Below are 22,364 nucleotides of genomic sequence, written 5' to 3'. Positions count from 1 at the left end.
CTCAAGACTTTTCGCCAAAGCCAGTCTACATTTGAAGATGAGTGAAGTTGGAAATGCAAGATTTAACAAATAAAAATAGAGTAGTAAAACGGTGATGGCGGAAAATGTTACAAGATGTTAACCAGGCATCAGTTCCACAGGAAGGGAGGGAAGAGACAGAAACCAAATGAGGCCAGATGAAAGAAGGAACAAACTAAAGATTTATTGAAGGCAGCAGAAGATGCAGCGTAGCAAGAACAAGATGGTGGCGAGGGGGGGAGGGGCACATACAGAGACACGCGTGTTCAGACCAGTTTTAATGTCTTGTTTTGAAATCTCCCAAACGAAGGGGGAGCTCTTTTTCGTTCTTTTAATAGGTCTGGTACTGTCATATCAAAATATACACGTTTGGAAACGTAAAGTCAATATTATCCAAATGATTGTGTGGTACAAAAACATGAATATATACAACCGTCAGCCCTGTGTCAATTCATACAACAACCCCCATATAAAAAGCAGAAACATAAAAGCTTGTGACGCACACAAGAAAAAAAAAAAAAAAAGGCGGCGGCGTGATCATCATCTACACCATTCTAAAGCCATATTGGGGGACCGAAGATACAGTATCGACTCAAGTTGTGCGACTAAGGCATGTCCGTGCAAAGGCAACCGAGGATAGGCGACAAGGCCTTCGTGTTGAGTGAGCTACAAAGTTTAAGTTTGTGCGGAACAGGAAGGAGGAATAAGACTCACGTGTAATGGAGGAGGAGGAGGGGGGGGGGCTCACTTGCATGGAATAGAAAGAAGGCGGACCTATGTACGAAGGCACGAGGGGGGGAAAAAAAAGTGGATTACGAGGGGGGGGGGGGGGGGGCCTCAAATGACAACACGACAAAACCTCACAGGGTACTTTGGTCCTTAACAAGAACAACCGTCTGTCTGCAGCTACATTTGTTAAACCATGCATATCTTGTACAAAAATAGACACCACACACACACACACACAAAACAGGCGAGTGACTGTGTGTGTGCGCGCACATCTGGTTCGGAACTATACAGTGGTCAAAGGCTTGTGTCAAACCGGTGCTGGAGGCACTCGGGGAATGTGACGACGCTTTTTAAGACATTTTGGGATCTGGTGCGAGGTGGTGGTTAAAAAAAAAAAAAGTGCACTAAAGAACTTGACTGCAAAGGGGAAAGAAAAGACGACACCTCGCAGCTGTCCTTTCACAGGTACTGTTACCTGAGTTTGGTGGTCAAACTGAATGTTAACAGTCAGGTGAGCGGGATGGGGTGGAAAGACTACCACTGACAATTAAAACAAATAAACCACCTGACGACGAGAAAGAAGTAAACGACGGTCATAAACGGGGGGAGGGGAAAAAGGGAGCTGGACCAGGAAGTGTGCGGGCCTCAAGGCACTATAGACACTCCGCTAGACATAAATGCTAAACATAAAAAACAGAAAGAAAAAAGAAATATAGATAAATGTAAATATGTATAGATGTCTACATATAAACGAATGTAAGGTTAAACGAGCCTGCGACACGACAGCTAATAGGAGCGAGCGCTACAACACGGCCGAGCATCGCCTATCTGGTCTTACATTCATAGTTTCTACATACGTATCGGGATATATGCACACAAATCTTGTCCTAGGTAAACATTTGTGTTTTTTTTTTTTTCTTCTTCCTATCTCTTTCGTGGAATGAGTCGCCATCTCCCCCGAAGCCGGAGTGACGCTTAAGGCGAGCGGCTCGGAAAGGTTGTTGGGGAGGGAAGGGGGAGTAAGGCACAAAAGACCGTGAAGTCGATAAACAGATAGTGGTGCACATCCCGTGAAGAAAACAGCACTTAGGAGATTAAAAAAAAAAAGTTGTCTGGGGGCTTGTTTTACATCGTGTCCGACTGGCCAAACAGGCAAGGGGCACGCGACTTTGCTACAGGAATGCTTACATAAGTGTGTGGGGTATGGATGACGGCGGCCATTTTAGGCAATTTGGTCTTTAAGTGACGGTTTCGTCAGCTGCCTGCACTTGAGCTCGCCAAGGAGCCCATTTCCAAATGGGTTGTGCTTTCGTCAACGTGTCGCTTGGATATTGAACGGGGCTCTTTAAAAGTAAAAAGGTTAAAACATTTTCAGATAAGGAAGGAAGCTTTTCCCTGAATCACAAAACTTTCTTTTTGAGACAGAGCACCGTTTTTTTTTTTTTGCCCCAGACAAAAAAAAATAATAAACCAAATAGCTGTCTCTCCGATTAACATACCCGGTGCCATTTTATATATAATATATAAAAGAAGGAAAGGTAAAAAGAAAATACATATAAAAAAAAAATAATCAGACTTTGATCTGATGACTGAAAGGAACTTGCCACGAAACCTGCGATTGTGTGAGCCGGAGAACGGGCTGCAATCGAGAAGGTGAATCGCTGAAGGCACTCAGATGGTTGATTTGGAGAAAGACACTCTGAGGTGGTGGTTCTCCCCGAGGTCGTGGTTATGGAACTCAATCAGGCACTCAATGGCCTCCTCCACTGAGCCCATCTGGATCAGGGCCATCTTGCGATCGTTTCTGTCCAAGAGGAGAAATGGGCTCAACGCCTGGCCTCAAAACGAAAAGCCTCTGAAAATGTGTGTGGTGGTTGGGGGCTTACTGAAAGAACTTGAAGGCTTTGACTGTGGCTCCTGAGCTGGCAAAAAGCCTCTTGAGGTCTTCCTCCACCACAGCAGGCCTGAATGTTGGGGGCAAAGTTGAGAGCTTCCATATCGTACGCTCGTGGTGTTGACAATTTTATTATTCCACTGAGATTCAAAGCTTTTTTTAGTGTGGCAAGAATGACTCACGGTATGTTGGACAAATGGAGCGTGGCAGAAGGTGGGAAGATGTTGGAGTAGTTCTTGGAGCCGGGCTTCTTGAAGCGATGCAGCGGTGAGTTGCTGAAGTCCTTGGTCAGGCCCTGGTCCTCCTGGCCCTCTCGCGGCAGCTGCACCGTGGTGTGCTTGGAGACCGTGACGCGGATGGCCCTGCCGTGCAGCCGCTGGCCGTTCAGGTGGCTGATGGCTGACGCCGCAAAAGCGCACGTTAAACATCATCGGTCGGCCTGGCCTCAATAAGAAAAAGAAGTGGCGTTACCTAGCTGAGCCTGAGTGCCATCCGCCATCTGGATCAGCGCATTCTCTTTTTTATTGAATAGGATCTTGACTCTCATCACGTCGCCGTACACACCTGGAGAACACGAGCACATTGTCATTGGAGGGGGGTGGGGGGGGGGGCACTCGGTGGAACTGGGCATCAAGAGTCTCACACAGCCAATCACAGCAGCCAACACGATTTTAATAAAGACGCTACGAAATCTACGGGCGTATGGATGAACGCGTGCTGATTTGAGGCTTGAACTAAATTCAATCCGGTGTGGAATCAAACTAAGCCTACATTAAGGAGCCTTTGGTTAAGAAAGGATAGTTGTAGAATAAAATTTGAAAAGCTATGCCTTGAGGGGGGGAGGGCAGATTTAAAAGGGTGGGAAAAAGGAAATAAAAGTTTAAGGGGGTTGATTGCTTTTGGCGTGACGCTGATTCTTATACAATCTAGTCAAAATCGTGCAGGAGTAAAACTACACATGCATAAACCAACACTAAAGGAACTACAAAGAACATCATCCCAAGGCTCTCACTTTTTTTTTTTTTTTTAAAGCTGCAGCATTTCATTTTTTTCTGTTGCTAGAGGATTAAAAAATTTCACTTGTAATAAAAAATTGCAAAAGACAAAAGCATCAGCCACACACGGGGCTCTTTTGAAGACACAAATTAGTTTTAAAGCACAACAGCGGTTCAAAAATGAAATTCTGCAGGTCTGAGTGGCACACTCAGCCTCCGCGTCTCTCAAAACCCATGTCAAGCAAACCAGATCACACACACGCACACACATAAAATTAAACCCGCCCAAAAAGACAAAACACCCCCACCCCCTCCCTTGGCTGATGAGAAGCTACCAGTGGGGTCAGAAAAAATAATGAATAAAATCAAGCTAAAACAAAGCCAAAATAACATGAGACGAGACATGCCCACCTTGCCAGGTAACAGTAGTAATAAAAAAAGGAGATGAAAGGATGATAACGTACCGAAAAGAATAAAGAGGCAGTGTGGCGTAACGCTCTTTAGAGACAGCAGGGGGAGCAGCGGGGCCAAAAAAGGGGTGGGAGGGGATTTGGGTCGGGGTACAGGGGAAAAGAGGCGAGGAGTGGAGGACAGTGGAGTGGAGTCGGGACATGTCCGCAGGCCACAGGCAGCGAGGTCCACGGGAAGGCCACAGTACCATGGTGGAAGGAGAGAATGGAGAGAGGACAAGGAGGAGAACAAGGACGAGGGAGGGAGGGAGGGTTGGGGGGGTGATGAGATGGTGGTGATGAGTGAATGTCGACATTATGGGCAAAAAAAAAAGTTGGGGGTGCAAATGATGAGATTATTTGATGGTTGTGTCCAATTTGGTGTGTGCCATGATTTTTTGGTGGGGGGGGGGCAGAGGGGAAGAAAAAAAAACGGGAGGACAGAGGGAATAATTGGTCATTTGGCCGTGCAGTGAGTTGGCAAGAGTACAAGTAGGGGCGGGATTGGACAGGGGGGGGGGTTTAAAAACAATGACAAAAAAGGAGGGGGAGGTACAGAGGAGAAAGGGAGGGAGGGAGAGAGAGAGAAAAGAAGTAAAAAAACAAGGTCAGTATACACAAAGAAATGTAGTGCTTCAGACAGTAGAACTGGCTAAATTAAAATGCACTGTCACTATGGGGAACACTAGGAGAAAAAGAAGAGAAAAAAAGATTAACAATGAAATACAGAAAAAGGCAGAGACAATATGTACTTTTCAATCACACTCTGCGCCTACAGATCACGTCAAATGCATTTAGCTGTCAAATGGCATTCATCTTTTTAGCTCATCCTAACGTTATGACGTAACACGAGTGATAAACAGGTAACTAACACATGCTACACAAAAAAGGAAAAATAATCTAAAGGTGTATTTTTAAGCAGTCAAAAGTAATATTGTCTCTCCAAACAACTCAAGAATGATTTCAAACTGATGGACAAAAAATGAAAGTATGGAATGGCAAGTTTTTTATAGATATATATATATTTATGCAAAATCAAGAAGTTAGTGTAATTGAATAAACTTAAAATTCACAGTGAGCAAAGTGGCAGGTCAGAGATGCAGCAGGTTTGGTCAAACAAACAAGAGGACCTGAAAGAGAAGTGCCTGTTTTGGCGTGATCTCATCAAAGTAAATAAAGGTTGGTCTGTGTAGGGGGCGCCATCGACCAGCCGGCCCCAACGACGCTGCATGGCCTTCTCAAGCCTGCGCAAAAAGCCGCGCGAGTGCGTACTGACCTCCGGGTTTAGATTGCTGACCAACAGGACGTTGTGTCCGCCACCGGCGGCGGCCAGGCCGGCCAGGCTGAAGCGACTGGCGGCGGCTGCTGCCGCCGCCATGCTGCCGTGCCCGACGCCCAGAGACGCCAAGGCGCTGGGGATGCCAGGCATTGCAAGACCTGGGGGAGGAGCAAACGAATTCAGAGGGTACGATCGTACGCGGCTCCACTGACAATATAGAGAGGATGGAGCGAAGACTCTGCACTGACCTGCTTGCTGGATGGCAAAGGTGGGTGCGAATGCGTGAGCGCCTCCATATGGCGAGGCAGATATTATACCTGGTGCTGTGGGGGGAAAAAAAGACGAGGGTCTCCATTAATAAAAGGCAACACTGTCAAAGACATCCAGCCCACAGAGGTGGTGCCCCCGAGGATCACGTGTAGCCCGAAAATACTGGTTCTCTCACAACAGGCGGCCGCCATGGTCAGGTGGTCCAAGGTGGGCTGCGCGTCAGCAGTGGGCAGGTCCATGCGGGTGTAGTCGCGGCTCTTGTCGTTGTTGTATTTGACATTGAGGTTGGTGAGCTTGGAGAAGCTGATTCTGAGGGTGCAGCAGGCGTTGTAGATGTTCTGCCCGTCAAGACACTGAGATGAAGAAGAAGAAGAAAAAAAAGCCAGTAGGATTAAAGCTGTGGACTCGGATGCACCTAAAAGCTATTAAGTCAGCCATTCTTCTGCCTTGGTTGTACTTAACCTTACTTTGGCATTGTGTGCCATCAAGGCGTCGGCATACTGGATGAGTGCCTGGAACTGGTTGTTCTTTGTGAAGGTGATGATCTTAAGCACTGTGCCAAACTTGGAAAATATCTGAGGGTAGCGGAGAAGGGCACGCTTATTAAATGCAGGCGTGTATGACAGATGTCAGCGCCGGGGCGTTCTCCGCGTACCTGGTGCAGTACGTCCAGGGTGACCGGGTAGAAGAGGTTCTCCACAATGACTCGCAGGACGGGGCTTTGAGCAGTGGCGCCCGCGAGGCCGCTGGCGTCGGCCGCAATGGCCATGCCGGCGATGCTGCCGCCGCCGCCGTGCAGGGCGTTGACCGCCTGCAAAGCAGCCTGGGCGCGCTGCGGGGCCCAACAAGACAGGCCTCTTAGCGGCGCGTCCAGCACACCGAAGCATAAAGCGTCTTTTGCGCGCATCTCACCACTTGGTTGGGGGAGTTGTCCGTCTTCAGCTCTTTGTGGGTGGAGTACTGCATGTAAATGGGGTGGTTTCTGATGACGGGGGTCACCGACAAGTAGTAGCTCACCATGGTCTGAGCGCACTCCTCGCTGTTCAGCTCCAGGAAGGCCTTGAGAGGGAGGGCGGGAGCACAAAGAAGCACAAGGGCATGAAATGTCAGAAAATAGGCTCAATGTGACAACACAAAAATTCTGAACATGCTTCGTACTGGCTAAGATGTTATGGCCGTTACCTGGTTCTTCCCTTTCAGCATCAGCAGATTGGTGACTTTCCCAAAGGGCAAACCGAGACCGATGACCTCGGCCTCGTTTATGTCGCTGGGCAGTTTGCGCAGGTGAACCACGCGTGACGGAACACCGGGACTGCGGACGTCACCCTTGAATTTTTTGCTGTCGTTGCCATTGGCTGCAAGGGGGGAGGTGGAGTGGAAACAAGAGACAGATACAATCAGAGGAGTGAAAAGGCGTCTCTCAGCCTTCCTGAATAATGGATCAGTCGCCGTGGCAACACATACAACACAGACGGGTTAAATGAGCAAGCCAAAAAAAAAAAATGTCCTTCCATGGCAACACCCCTACCTGAGTTCATGATATAGGGCCCGTTGGAGATGCAGGAAGAAAAGAGTTCGTCGGATCCTCTCTGTAGCAAAACAACACAAAAGGCTGACTTAAATGCGGGTGCGCGGGAGGGCAGGTGGCGAGCGCGGCTCTCGCGTTACCCGAGCGTTGTGTGCTATAGGGTAGGCCGTGCCGTAACCCGAGACTTGAAAGCAAGCCTTGAGGAAGAAACATTAAACCCCGACCGGCCGCTGACAATGAGACGCTCGCTCGGCTTGCCATTTGATACCGTGGGCTTGGCGCTCACATTGTTTCCTTTTCATTGACGAGGAGTCTCCCATCTTGACTCTCAAACAGGTATTGCGCGAAAAAGAAAACACCGTGACGCCATCTGGATTTGAAAGATAGTGCCCCCCCCTCCCACCATTCAATGTCGCTCACATGGTCCGGCGATAATGAAGTACAGCAGTCACAAGAAGTGGCTCAGCCGACTAAGCTCCACAACGGGGGCTCGCAATGAATGAAGGTCCTGTTCCGGATGAGACTGGGGGCCATTGTTACGTGGCAGAGCATAAACATATGGAAGCCCTTAGGACTTGCCGGGATTTTCGAGAGGCTTCGCAGTCGTTTTAAAACGGAACCGGTCGCGCAGGTCTGCGAGCATTCTTTTCATAGCCGCTGGAGCCGACCGAGCCTTCGCTTTGCGCAAGGCGGGAACTTCCCAGACACTCGATACCGCCGCAACGGCCAAACAATGGCATGGTGACACCTGCGTGTACCTGACTTGCCATTTAAAATAAAATTATGTATGCAATAATGAATTTAATATTGAGTGAGATGTTAAGTTTGAGGTAATAAATAATTATTAGATTTTTTTTTTTTACCCATTATTGCTTTTTTTGATGACACAACTAAACATTTTCACACGAGCGTGGCATTGGAAAGCATGCAAATGTTTGGTCATGAAAAACAGGACATGCCTCAGCCCTGACTAGTTGTGGGCAGATGACGTCACATCATCGCTCAACAGAAGGAGGGAAGGAGGAAAGGAAAGAAAACAGGAAGGGCAGCAGCAAGACCAAGCCTGCTTCCAGGCTTCGACTTAACGCCCTCATTGGGACTTGATTACATGCTTCATGGTATTTTCCCTCCACTTCCTCATGCTAATTATATCTCCAGAGCTGAGAGGTTACAATGTGCGTACAAGTAACGCCACGCATTCCCGTTTCCCACATAATTGCGCGAGACAAGCCCGAAGTTATCGGCTTTGTTCTCCATCTCGCTGCGCCGACAGCTTAATAGTCACCTTGATGGCGACGTCGTATAATTGGCTCACTTCCTGAACATGTTGCGCAGCTTCCTCTCAAAATGGCACACTCGGGGCCGTTTCGACTGCTTCTTAAAACTCGGGCGTGGCTTTTTGTTTGGCGTTAAAAGCAAAAATCTCTGGAGGCACAGGTATGCATCCCCCCCCCGATCATCTGCCATTGCGGTGAACGGGAGAGGGGGGGGGTCTCACCAGGGAGCTTTTGGGGGAGGTTGGAATGTGACCGTGGAATTCCAGACGCTCTTCCCCAGACGAATAATTACAAGATTCCAGCAAAGCAGGGCGCCGTCACAAATCCCTAACGCGACGTGCATCGGTGTCTTATTTATAAAAGACAAGCGGCGCCGCGGCCATCGGTGCGGCTATGTTGAAAAACTGGTTCGGCTGGAAGGCGAGAGGGTGCGGCTTGTCCCATCCAGGGCCCGCACCCGACCGATGGCTTGTTCAAACAGACACGCAGACCTTTGGCCTACCAAACAATGGATGCTAAAATTGCCTCCAAGCGGGCCACCTACGCAGATCTTCTTCTCAGGTGCTGTTACCGAGGAAAAAAGATAACAACAACAAAGCCGCAGAAGCCAAAAAGTGAATTTGGTCCTCTGAAGTTCGACGCGGTCTTTGTACAACTAGCCCAAAACAAAAAACTGGCTTCTTAAATGCACAATACTACAATTAGATGAATCAGGATAAGAATTTAAGATTGAAGTATTCAATATTTTTTAGATCAGGGCTATGAAGATCTCTTCAACTGCAAGGAAAGCCAAAAACGCTCCTCAGGAAAACAAAAAAGGTAACAGGAAGCTTCTTTTCCAAATCGCGCACACCAAGTCGTATGTTATGAAAGATGAATTGCGCCCGCGACAAAAAGGCTTTTGACAACACTTTTTATAATTATAGGGGGGAGGGCGCTCGGGTGAACGCACAAGAATTACACAAGCAAAACAAAGACTTCATAAAACAGCAATATCCCTCCCACCCGCCGGCAATATTTGACCCATCCCCTACTGCATAGGCCAACCCATTTCCCAATTCTCATGTGTAAAAGCAGTTAGAACCAAAATATGCACCTGATTAAAAGAGTCAACCGAAGTACATTTTTAAGTGGCTCCAAAGAGAGATCGGATGCTTACCTTCGTGCCGACTGATATGTCATGGACACTGCTGTGGAAAGACAACACGAGGGGTTTGTCAGTGGGAAATTGGGCCAAAACGTGACCAAATTCACCTCAAGACAAAAATGACATTTCCTTACTCAATTTCAGGGACGTAGCCGGATCCCAGAGGATACAAGTCAGCGTCTAGGCGGCTATGAGGTTGCAGGAAAAAGAGACAAAAGTAAACTCTTAGCTTTAGATTACAGACAGAGCATCTCGAGAAAAGAGAAAAAGGTGAAGAGTTAAATGAGTGCACTCCGGGTACACTCAACACGGAATCCATTCCAACTGTCGAATCCAGGTGATCGACAAAGAAAGGGGGTGTTGGGGGGGTGACAACAAGAAAAAAATAAAATAAAATAAAAATAACAGCAAGATGCAGCAGGCGACTTTGAAGCAACTCTCGACGATCAAACGCCACGCCATCAAGTCGCCTTACTATGCTTTGATATGGCTCCCCCACGACGGTTGATAAAGTCCCCGGGATTCAATCAAGGCGAACTGTTGGGAGGCGAAGACATCGGTGGCTTCCAACATGGCCCTGACTCCCCGCACAAAACATGAATGCGGAAATGAGACACGTTGCTTTAGCTCGACCTGCCCTAAGTTAACTCGCTCGCAAAAAAAAAAAAAAGAAACAAGAAAAAAAGAACAGCGTAGTTTAAACAAACATACGCTTAACTACTGTCACCCTGCTGTATCCTCTCACGTGATTAAGAACCAGTCTACACATGAAATAAAATATATTTTTCAACAACTTGACGACGATTAGCGGAGGCTAACGGCTAGGCTAGCAGCTAACTGTTGCATGTTTGGGTGACGGTGCGCGAAGGAGGGGGAGGCGGAGGGGAGGACGAAGGGGGAGAAAAGTAATTTTAAGTAACAACTTTAGCGAGCGGAACACAAGAAACGCAACGAATAACACGCCGCGAGACGCTCGAAGACGTGATCCGCCCGCAAGATTAACTCGTAGACAGAAAGGCGTCGAGAAAACGGTTGCTTTGACAACTCACCCGTCCATTGCACAAGAAAAAAAATGCAGGTCTGAGGCGAAGGTAGGGCGGCAGACTTGCTTGATTTTCTTACAAAATGGCTGAACACGCGCAGGCGAGCGCTGATTAGTTCACTTGCCTTCGAGAGACCAAAGGAGGCGGGAATTAATGGCTGCCAGGCCTGCCATTGGTCAAGACGGACATCAGTTTCGTGAAGGGGGCGGGTGGTAAAATAACAAGGCCGCGGCAAATTTCCACTCGTCGGCCAAAACACTAGGTACACTAACTGGTTTTCTTTCACGTCATAATCATTTTTCATTAGCACTACTGAGGGCAAAAGAGGACCAAATACTAAAGGGTCGCTGGACTCAAAAAGTTTAAAAACTCGTATCAAACTTTATAATACAAATATTAGACTTCCCGACGCGATGAAGGACCAGGAGCGTGTCATCAGGGGGGCCCCTCGAAATCCGTGTAACGCAAGATTTTGAATATGAATGTTTATCATCATGAAAACAGTTTATTCAATCGTCTTTCAACTATTGTATAGTGTTTCGATTATTGTGTAAATATGACAACCCCCAATCATGTCAGTTCAATGTGGATATTTGAGCTATACTGGACTGGACAGCAGCTGGTGCTGAAAGTGACCCAGCTCCGAAGTCCATGTTGATTTCAGTGTAGTGTGCGCGCGCGCGCGCGTTTTTGCAAAGTTCCAAACCGGTTCACATGCGCCGTCTAGCGGCATACCGACCGAACCGCACTTTGCAATCAAATGACAACTGAACCAAGCATCAGTTATGGGTTTGAAATAAACAAAAATGCACCGAATCCAAAAAATAAAGCAGTAAGTGCTTCACAAAGGCAATTTTACAGTAGCAACAGATTTTATTTGGTTGATAAAGACACAAAAAGCATTAAGCGTGAGCTGCACAAAGCCTGACTCCTCTTCTTCTCGCTTCAGGGGCCTGCACATCCCGATGGAACTCAGGCTGGCGTTTACATTCACGTGAAAGGGTGATTGCGCACACATCAAAAACGACATAACAGTGACGAGACGGTTCACACGGTTGCGAGGCTTCATGCAGTGCTACAAGTCTACTGTCCGCAGGGGGTGAGGAGGGGAACGACACCTTCCCTCCCCCGGGCAGCTGTGCAACTCACTTGTTCAGAACGGTTGAAATAATACTGTGACTTTCATGTACATATATATATATATATATATATATATATATATATATAAAATATACCACATATAGTAGTGACGGGAAGCATCTATGGAATATATTGTGATCGAACGGTGGCTCGCGTGACTCTGGATGCCGCATGGTTCAAGTGACAATTCAGATTTTTTTTGTCTTTAAGGTGGTACATGGTCAGTTTTGTAATGCGGATATTACTCACTTAAAAAAGCAAAAAACTTTTTGGGGTGATATCTCTTAAAACAGTCCTCATGACTTGATATAAGGTGGGGGTGACTTACAATGTTTTCATGTGTTACATTGATGTATACGTCAATTGAAATGTTCTCAACACGGATTTAGGCATTAAATTGACCACTTGAACCCGCGGCATAAGTCCGAGCCAAGTCAGCGAAAGACGGCGCTGGTTAATGACACAAAGTTTACATGCAAGTTAATGGTGGTGGCCATGATGGATTACACACAAAACCGCCCAAAAAACAAATAAATACACTGTATAAAACGTAATTTCAAGTCAATATATTAAAATACTATTCAAAATAATATCTTGGACAATATTGCAATATGAAATTGGCTGATAAATAGTTAGCTAGGCCTACAGTGATATATATTCCGAAGCATCTGTGTCTTGTTTGGACAATGAATGACTTTTTTTTCTTTTAGTTTTCCAGGTCACCGATGAGGGGATAGTGGTACAATCCAGAGAGCTAGCAGATATTTCCTCCCTTTCCAACAATAACAACAAACAGTACAGTACACAGTCCCATAATCATAACAATAACAAAGATATACGGAATACAATAGACAGAAAAATAGAAAACTATCAATAGAAACCAAAAGTCAAAATACGAGTGTAAAGTAGGCTGAGTACTTGTAAGTCTTTGTGGATTCTTTTTTGTTGTTGTTAGTTGGAGCTGGAGCTTGTTTTGGCTCTCGAAGGTGGTGAATTGGCATTGTACGGTCCTGACACGCACACCGCTCATACATTCTGCACACGCACGCACGCACACACACGCACACGCACACACACACACACACACACACACACAAAGCTAAAGAACGCGTTTGCAAACAGACACATGCAATGGCACACAAGCCCGCACATTCATTGCCTTGTGTGCATCCACACTCACACACACGCACACACACACATAGCTCACATGACCACGCAGCACTTGCAGTTTTGCTTCTTCTCTTTCTCCTCCACCCCTTCGGCCTTTTCCTTCTCGGCCATGCTCCCGTTGGGCGGCGCCTGGTCCTCGGTGGGCGCGCCGGCGGCCCCCGCCGCCAGCTTGGCCTCCCCGTCCTCGATCATCACAAACTCGGCCTTGACGTTGCCGTCGGCCCCGTCGGCGGCGGCAGCCGTGCGGCCCTCCTGCTCTTCCTCCACCGTCTTGTAGCCCATGAAGACGAGCGTGACGGGGTTTTCGGCGCTGGCCTGCTCGGGGCTGGGGCCCAGCAGCTTGGCCTCTATCCCGGCCGCCTCTCTTTTGGGGGTCTGCACAACGCCGTTCTCTCCTGCGGGGGGCGGCAGAGACGGCAAGTCAGAGGGTGTGGGTTATTGTAGCCAAAACTAAAATTTAAGTTTCAAAACTATTTATTCATAATAATTTATAAAATTCCAAGTACAAAATTGCCACCCGATATAAATGCCTTGGGGGAACAAAAATGTAATCCAAAATATCTGCATAAATCTCCAATAGTGATTCCCATGACAAGCAAACTCCCAAAATTTGAACTCGTTTCTATTTTGTTCCACAAGTATCCATCCACACTCATAAACAAAACATGCCGTTACTTTTTCCCCTTCCCCTTGTGGCCTATCGCAGCTCTCGCTCAGTCTGGAGTAGCCACATGAGGAAGTTGCTATGGTTTCCATTCTAATTGCACATCGCCGTGGCAACGCGATGCACCTACCTCCATTTTCTTTGGCCACACCCTTATTGGCTGGCACTCCTGTCTCCAGTTCTTCAATCTCCTGCTCCAGCCTGTCTCATTGAACAAGTTCCATGTGGTTCAATTGAGAAAGGGAAATGTATTTATTTATTGATTCCACATTTTTGTATTGAAACATAATGCTGATCAGTGCTTATGTTAGCATTCGACTTAAGCTAGCAGACTTGACCCCTTCCCCGCAAAAACAGTTTATCTTCAACACTGACCTGAAAATGACCTGCTCCAAGATTTTGGTCTTCATCTCCTCCTCCTGCAGACGCCTTTGCGTCTCCTCCTCGGCTGGAGCTCCATCTAACAACCAGCGCTCCCTCAGAGCCTTGGACTGCACAGACAAAGGTCACCAGTCGTCTTGGATGATTATGATAAGTTTATTCCCCTGAAGATTGCACCAAATTTATTAATTCTGAGCAAAAAGGGACATTTGCAAAATAAATCCCCATACGCTCAGCTCACAGTTTTATTTTCATTTGTCAAGCTTTTCGGCCAATTAAAGATCGTTGCCTTTGAGGACAAAAGAATAAATAAAAGCGTCTTGAACCTCTCCATCCATTTCCAAACGCTATCCTGCTGTTATCTTAAGTCTCTCCTGCAGATAGCAAAACAAATATTTCTCATGGCTATGTCGTGCAAATATAAACCACGGTGGGCCTTTTTTGCAGCTGTTCCAACAGGAAGTGACGCACAGGCGACCTCTAGAGGCCGTAGGCAAAAGCAGCTGGGAGAGTTTTCCAACCCCCGTCGGGACAAAAAAAACTTGTGAATTCCTCGGCCGTGATGCAAAGAGAATTTCGACAGCCCCTCTTTCTTTTCCCCCCTTCCTGTTTCCTACCCTGTTGCATGCGTTCGGCAGTTCGTGAACTTTCTGAGAAGGTGGAGTGTGGTAAATGTCAGAGCTGATCCCCGCCATTTCTTATCAGGAGCTTTTTAATCTGTGGAAGTGCTTTTCTCTCAATCTTCTCTGCACGCACAAACGCTCATCTTAAATCTTTCCGTACGTCACACTGAAATATGGTCATATGCTGAAATACCTTTGTCAGACGTGTGTGTGTGGGAGCAACATTTCACTTGTGGTGTGAGAGCGTTTCAACCGGGTGTGACCAGGTATTGTATGAGAGCATTTTAGTCATGTGTGAGAGCGTTTCAGTTGGCTGTGCGAGGTAATTTTGCAAATCATAGACTAGGGTGGTGTCATACTAACAGAGAATACAAAACACACAGACTGTAATTCAACACCCTTTCCTCTGCCAGACCTGCACGGAATCTAAAAACCCCCTCTCTCGCTCTCTCTCCTCTCTCACTGCCGTTTTAATCCGGCCACACCCTACACCGCCAGCAGATGACATCATGTGATGTACTACACACACACACAATCATACACCAGCAGGGTCGTCATGTTGTGCGTCTCTCCATTGTTCTAAAAAGCTGCAAACGTAGCAGACAAAGCGTAGAATTGCGACACACACTCGTGCGCAAACAACTGCTAGCGTACATCTCCATTAAATTAAAACATGTTGCAGCGCAAAACAGGCCACTTTTGATGATGATGTCATTTTAGTGACACACCCAAAATGGCTTTCTTGGCATCTTATGCGTCGCAAACAAGCACTGATCGCTACTTTGTTCAATCGCAATCTTAAATGACAAAAAATAGTGCTGCACTTTATTAAAAAAAAACATTAATGACCCAGTTAGATAGGTTTTTAAAAAATTAAACTGTTTTTTCTGCCTACCATGGCCATCTGGGGGCATCTCGGCTCCTCACAGAGGATAAATAATTTATGACTAAGTGCTGTTTTATTGAATGACTAAATGTGTTATTGAACTGTTTGTAGTCAAATACCAGTTACTTAAAGAACTAGAGCAACACACTTCCCATCATGTGTTAGCGTTAGAAGAAAGCTAGCATACTAACGCTATGATGTTGTTGTTTTTTGGACAAAAGTAGTACTTCGCACTTGCGAGGGGGGGCTCAAAGGAAACGTGCCATAAATACACCACGTGGCGCAAGACTTTTGAAATGAGATGCCAGGCTTTGAAGACTTGCTACGGCTAGTACAAATTTCTTTCCATTGTCACGTATGACAGGACTTTCAATGCGTGCGCACGAGCGCGATTGTCTGCGAGGCGTTTCCTGTCGGCAGGAGTGGGACAAAGCTACGCTTCCTCTGCCAAAGCCGTCTGCATTGTCTGAGGCTTGCGCGTCGCCTCGCTGAGGTACACAATGACCGCACACACAAACGCGATAAGAGAGGACTTCTGAAAATAGATGAACTCGTGTCACACACGCTCGCTGCCATCTTTGGATTAGCAACAACTTCACCAGTTTGTTTTTATGATGACATTTTACTTTTAATCACTACGTTTGAAAAATCTGCACCGAGCTGCGATATTTGCAATGCGAGCCCGAAGGTAGTAAAAAAAAAAACGATATTAAAGCACTTTTGCCACCTCTGCTTATCGTCAACCTGCCCAAACACTTTTGATAGCGTTGACGCTGACAAGAACCTTGCCTCTTGATATGACGAGTGTGTGAAGACGCCATGGTGCGTGCGGGGGGGAGTTCCTGGTGTTATCTGCCGTCCATTTGGAACATTCCGTAACTAACGCACGGGTCGAAGGAATTGCCGAGGCTGGGAGTCGCACGGTGGGCGCCATCGCCCGGGAGGCGGCAGCCTTGGTGTATCATAAACTTGGATTGAAGCCTTTTAAAGGTTGGCAGCTCAGCGTGACTTTAGCTCGCACTTGCAGTTAAAGGGAGCTGAATGTCAAAATGGTTTCTCTGCTGTTGTAGCAACAATGTACTATGAATAAATATAAAGTGAAAACATCCTGGATTTTTGTTTTCAAAACAATGAGGTGACTTTTTGGTTTGCAGACCTTGAGATGTTGGAGTTGCCGCCGGTCATCGTCCAGCTGCCTCCTTTTGTTCTCAATCTCTGTCTGCTTCTTCCTTTTCTCCTATAAACAAATTAGCAGTGAATGAATATCAGGACTAGCATTCAAAGCATGCAGCACAAATTCACACCCTGTTTTCTAGAAATGAAAATAATAATTGCCAGTGCCGGTGTTAATAATGACTGTGTTAAAAAGAAACATTCACATCTTTATGATATCCAGTTATATTTATCTTTTAAGTATTTTTAGAAAGGGAGTGCACCAGTGAGCGTGTGCATTAGCGTTTGATGTCCTCTAATGGCGCAAGGAGACAGGGCATAAAAGCTTTTTGGCTTGAGCGTCGTAGCGCAGAGCGAATGAGATGTTCCGTGTTGCTTTTCTACTCACAGCGATGACCTGGAGCCTCTCCTCTTGCGACACCTCATCCATCCTAAAGGCGGAATGAAAGACAGAGAGAGAGAGTGAGATGTTGGTTGAGCAAACATTTGCTGACCTCAGCGTTTGCTGGCTGCAGAGCCGCTCACGACAAACAAACTGTCAACAAGTTCGATACGCGTTGCTTTGCTTTGGATGCTTTCCAGCGCAGGAGAGTTGTGGAGGCATGCTAATGTGCCAGCAGGAGATTCTTGCTCTACAAGTAATGATTTCCAGACAGAAGTCAGACCGTAAGGGAAAAAGGCGGCTGCATGAAATCATGTTGGGAAAGGTTTTGTTGTCTTTGGTGTAACACATTTTAGAACATATAAACTGAAGCGTCTCGCGGTAAATTGTCCAAATATGTTAGATTCTTAATTAAACCACAAATATGTATATTTTTACATTTTTTTTTAATCTAATGACTCAATGTACTCTTGTGATAAATTTCACAGTACGCTGGGATTTTTCCACATTACTCCTGGCGTTAATAGGATGCTAGCCAGATAGCTAGCCTGAAATTATTAGCTTAAGTGTGTGTTACTATGTGAGAGGATTTTTTTTGTCAATCCACACACACACACACACACACACACACACACACACAGGCACAAGATGGCCTTCTGCTGTGCAGCGTCACATGGACACGAGCACAATCATCTGATCGACCGCCGCCCATGCAACTGCGCGCACTCCCGTAGTTTCAATGCACGCCTGTGCTGCCTTCCATAAAAGCTCCCGCTGTGGGAAAAGCATTCTAGCTCAAGGCCTCGCAACTTTTATTGAACCCGGGCACATTTTTGACACGAGAGAAAACAAAGACATCACATAAAGTGCACAAAAGCACACTTCCAAAATCAAGATAACTGTGATTGGCCAATCTGCCCTTTGAGGAAAAAGTGATTTCTAGAAAAGATGATCAGAACATTCAAGCTCAAATAAACATTAGCCCAACCTGCCGATAAACAGGAAGTGCTCCTGACCGAACAAAGCCGTATTTTGTCAATATGTCAAGGCAGGTCCATTGCGGGAGAGCTGACTAATGACCGAGCCGATTCCCCCGATGAGTGCAGCCGATGTTTTTGGAGCATTTACGAGAAGGAACACATTAAGGGCCCACCAGCTCGCCGCTAATAGCTAATTCCTCCGGCACAGCGTATAGTTATTCATTCAAGGAAAAAAATGGTGGACAACAGAAAGATTATTTTTAACTGGTGCACCAAGTGGAGACTGTAACAGCTCGTGTCCACCCACGCACTCAAGCAGGCAGTAAACACTTCAATGCCTGAGCTGGGAAACACTGCAGCAGTCATGTGGGAGGGCTTTTTTTTTTATTATTAGAAAATCACAACAAATAACGAGGGATGCTATTAAAAGCGGTCGAGTGGAACGATTAACTGGGAAAAAAAAAAGCGGGCTACTTCACTTTTTAATTGGAGACTTGTGCTTGAGAGGCAATCAACAGCTCAGCTTGGAGTAGCACTTTTGCAATCAAGTGGTGAAGAGAAGTTAATTTGGAGTTTACTAAGGTGGGATCAAAACAAATGTTTTGTTCTTGGTGGTTCGGAAAAACCTTCTCACTTTTCTAGTCAAAATGTTTTGATGAGGTGCAAAATGCAATTTTTGATTTTTCAATTGCTTATTTTGCTTCTCCAAAATAGATGACCTCACAAGTGTTTGGTAGGGGAGAAAAAAAAGTTTCCACGACACATGATGACAGCAAAATAACTCTTAAGCTTAATGACCATCACAAGAGAAAGGAAACTAATCTCCAGCCACCGTCTCACACCGATGGAGAAGCACTTTGCTCTCGTCTTCCTTCCTTTCGGGCCCGACAAAATAATAAAGACAACAATGGCCTTTCCTACACACACACACACATTCTTGTCCCAGGCCAGTCACACACTCAGGTCAACGACAGTCTAAAGCGGCGACGATGAAAACCCGAGCAAGATAGCGTTTGAAGGGGTCAGAGGGCGCCACCTCAGAGACGGCCCGTGAAGAACATCTCTTGTAGACAGTCAAATGAAGTCAAGTCTGACATAAGACAGGCTCAGCCGTATTACGCAACAAAATGCTACTTCCAATATTTGCTGCATTTCTTCAACAGTCCTTCCGGACTAATCCTTTGAATACTCCCCCCCCCCCCCCCTTCCCTTCCACCAACACGTTATTGTAGTGGATACGTTACCTGAAAGTGCTTGTGTGGTCTTTTTGGCCATTCAGCAGCATCTTCATTTAGGAAGCTCAGTGCATTAACAAGACGAGCCCCTCCGACAGGAAGCATTAGGTGCCTTCTTTTAGTAGCGTCCCAGAAAGGTTCTCAAAAGGCTCGGCTAGTGTTTATGTACTTGCGCCTTTTGCTCGGAATGGTGAATGTTTGTGTGTGTGAAGCTGAGGTTGTGTCCAGTTCATCCCCCCCACAAACTTGGCTTTGCATCAATAGGCCTTTTGATGGAGGCCACGGGTGATCATCATGAGTGCGCGCCAGCGAATCTGAGCTGTCTGGGGGGGGGAATTGACCGGAGAAGATAAAATGACACTTTCCAGAAGAAAGTGATGCTCTCTTGCTTTAACTTATCTGTCATGACAAAGCAGTTGGTGGAAAAGGGAGAGGGAGGAGGGGGCCGGAGTGTGTGTAATGTGTGATGTGACCATCCAGGAGAAAAAGAGATTAGTAGAAACACACGGCACTGAAAGAAACAAGATGGGCCACGTTAAAGATCTTACTATACTATGTTCCTTTATTAACTCAACCGTTGCCGTGGCAATACGTTGTTTGCCAAGACAAAGACACTCATTTTAAAAATATTTAAGTCTATGAATCCAATCGAGGGTCTTTCACTTCCACTTCAACACCGCCCAAAAAGAATCTGGACCTTGCTCTGCATCGTCTAAAGAAGTTTGCCACCTTGCTAACCTTGCTAAAATCTTACACACCGCAACCAAAATAATAGAAAGAGCTTTGGCGGTAATTTGGATGCAATGGGCGTGTTTTTGTTTACGCTTTCACCTCTCATCGCCTCAACAAAAGACGTGTGCAGAGACAATCGCTGGAAGGGACACCAAAAGAAAAACAAGTACTTTGGTGTTGTCGACTGCACCTGCTGTGTTAACAAAGCAATCACGGGAGCGAGTAAAACAAACTGCTTGTTTACTAGTCCAATCAGTCAGTTGCAAAATGGCCACAACCAGGAGCTTGTTTAGATTCAAGAATTTAAGCGTCACGTTTGCAGCATTTTTGCTAGCAAGCTAACATTTAGTAATCATTTTAAGACGATATTTTGACATTATGCAGACTTCGCTTCGATTTTTAGATATTGTGTTGAATTGACCTCAATCCCGAATTTGTGTCTATTTTTGACAGATTCAATTGACAGCTGCATAGTTTTATCCTTAAACCTGCATGTAATCTTTTTTTAAATTTTGAAATCGGATTCACAAGCACATTCACAGCGTTCCATACCGTATGCATACTGGTGTACTGTACCGGGCCGAGCACAGCAGCCTGGGAGTGTATGCACGCACGCATGCACACAAAAATACACACACAGATTCCAGACAGGGCTATGTCATGGCCAACACGGTGCGCCATATTGGAACGGCAGACTGCTCACATCACATCACACCACAACGCACACTCGAGAAAGACAGTTAGCATCATCACCGGATCCAACTCCAAATAAAAATAAAAGGGATGAGGCTGCTGGTGCTGATGCTGAGACGCAAACGCACACAAACGCGCACGCGCACGCTCATCTTCACTACAGATCGATTTGACATGATGGAGTACGGGCGTAGACATGACCGGTTACACCTGTCGGATGCAGAAATGGGGCGGGGCCAAATAAGAAATAGAACGGTTTCATTTTTCTTACAGTTGAATCATCATTTTTTTCCCCCTCCCCGGTACTGCAGGGTGTGAAGCAAAAAGAAGCAAAATCACGACTTACTCGGCCCCGGTGGTTGATCCCGTCCTCCTTCTTCTTTCCCCCGACACACGCGCTAAAAAAATAAAAATAAAAAAAGGGGAAAACACGCGTGGTGTTTATTTCTCCCTCTCCTCCTTCCACTCCTTCTTAGAAACCTCCCTCCTCTTCCTCCTCCTCCCCCTCCTCCTCCTCGCCCTCCCTCGTCCTGGAGGTGATGGTGGTCGTCCGGGTGCGTGCGCGCTTCTCAGTCCGACTGTGGTGGCGACACCCCCGCGGCTCTGCGCCTCAACGCACTCGGCCGAGCTCCGGGCATGGGCGGCGGTTTGCAAGCAGGTTGTAATGTCGTTAGTGCGAAGGGAGGGAGGGAGGGAGGAAGGGAGGGAGGGAGGGCGTATGGGAGGGAGAGGAGGTGAAATGGAGATGGAAGGAGAGGAGGGAGGAGGGGGAGGAGATAAAACAGGGAGGGGGGAGGGAGAGGGAGGGCTGGGGAGGGCCCTCGGAATAATAACGCGTTTCTTATGATGCCGCTGCTCCTGTTGGGCTCATCCAGGAGAGGATTCCTGTTGGATCAACTGCGGCTCTGGTTGGAAAACAAGGGGGAAAATACGTTTAATTTGGGTTTTATCGCCCTCTGGTGGAACAAAATGTCAAACACGCCCGTTAGTGTGACAACAAAAAATCTATAATGCTATTTTCTGGGGCTCGTCTTTACATAAATGGACGTTTTTGCGTTTTCTTTTCTTTTCTCATTCTTCTGGACTCGAGATCAAGCAAGGAGACTTGCACTTGCGTTGAATATCCCGCAGAGGGAGCCAGAGTTCAAGTAACCATGCTGCTACTGCTGCTGCTATTCAGGGTGGAAATTTACTTACTTTTGCCTTATTAACATGAGCGGTGGATGGGAAAAGTCTGCACACCCTGTTCATATGAGACTAAATCAAACTGTGACTGAAAATCTTTTTGAGAAGTACAATAGACAAGCAACTGAAATGGGGTCAAGAAAAGCTTACTTAGAATAGCCAAACTTAATTTGGGGTTATTCAGCGCTAACTCATGCAACTAATTTAACGCGAATTCGACTGATTGGTTGATTGTGAACGCACATCAAAGCTTTAAGAATGTTGTTTTTCCACAAAGTGCTATACATTAAATCTCAGCAGGGGTGTGTAGACTTTTTATATGCGGATAATTAGACAACTAAGATCATTTGAGGATATGCCATTCAAAAGGGGGTGCGAGGGCACATTTGTAGCTGCTTTAATACTTATTATCTATATGTGTGCGTTTTTGTTTGACATACCTCAAGGGAGCATGATTGCGTGGCTCACGTCCGACAGGAAAGCTTTTTTTT

The 22,364-nt window shown here is 46.4% G+C and overlaps 2 protein-coding genes across 5 annotated transcripts; both read right to left on the bottom strand.

Moving 5' to 3' along the window:
* Positions 1–280: 280 nt before the first annotated feature.
* LOC119116091 (polypyrimidine tract-binding protein 1-like) lies at positions 281–10,729 on the bottom strand. Of its 4 annotated transcripts, none has more exons than XM_037241245.1 (17): positions 10,636–10,658; positions 10,062–10,163; positions 9,721–9,774; positions 9,599–9,629; positions 7,163–7,223; positions 6,817–6,989; positions 6,547–6,693; positions 6,290–6,466; positions 6,102–6,209; positions 5,810–5,987; positions 5,613–5,687; positions 5,362–5,522; positions 4,101–4,134; positions 3,113–3,205; positions 2,824–3,040; positions 2,634–2,711; positions 281–2,551 (listed from the first exon to the last, which is right to left on the bottom strand). In XM_037241245.1, the coding sequence occupies exons 1-17, from the start codon at positions 10,641–10,643 to the stop codon at positions 2,419–2,421; spliced, it is 1,830 nt and encodes a 609-aa protein (XP_037097140.1). In that variant the 5' UTR covers positions 10,644–10,658; the 3' UTR covers positions 281–2,418. The 4 variants fall into 4 exon arrangements, with proteins under 4 accessions (XP_037097140.1, XP_037097141.1, XP_037097142.1 ...); XM_037241246.1 differs by having other exon boundaries at positions 9,599–9,626; XM_037241247.1 differs by lacking the exon at positions 10,062–10,163 and having other exon boundaries at positions 10,636–10,729.
* Positions 10,730–11,479: 750 nt separating this feature from the next.
* On the bottom strand, positions 11,480–21,427 carry palm1b (paralemmin 1b). The gene is made up of 6 exons (XM_037241399.1): positions 21,035–21,427; positions 17,055–17,097; positions 16,650–16,730; positions 13,979–14,094; positions 13,734–13,804; positions 11,480–13,334 (listed from the first exon to the last, which is right to left on the bottom strand). Exons 2-6 carry the CDS (start codon positions 17,094–17,096, stop codon positions 12,973–12,975), a joined length of 672 nt encoding a protein of 223 aa, XP_037097294.1. The 5' UTR covers position 17,097; positions 21,035–21,427; the 3' UTR covers positions 11,480–12,972.
* Positions 21,428–22,364: the final 937 nt, after the last annotated feature.

The sequence above is a fragment of the Syngnathus acus genome, chromosome 22 (genome assembly GCF_901709675.1).
Source record: "Syngnathus acus chromosome 22, fSynAcu1.2, whole genome shotgun sequence".
NCBI lineage: Eukaryota > Metazoa > Chordata > Actinopteri > Syngnathiformes > Syngnathidae > Syngnathus > Syngnathus acus.
This window is presented reverse-complemented; position numbering and strand designations above follow the sequence as displayed.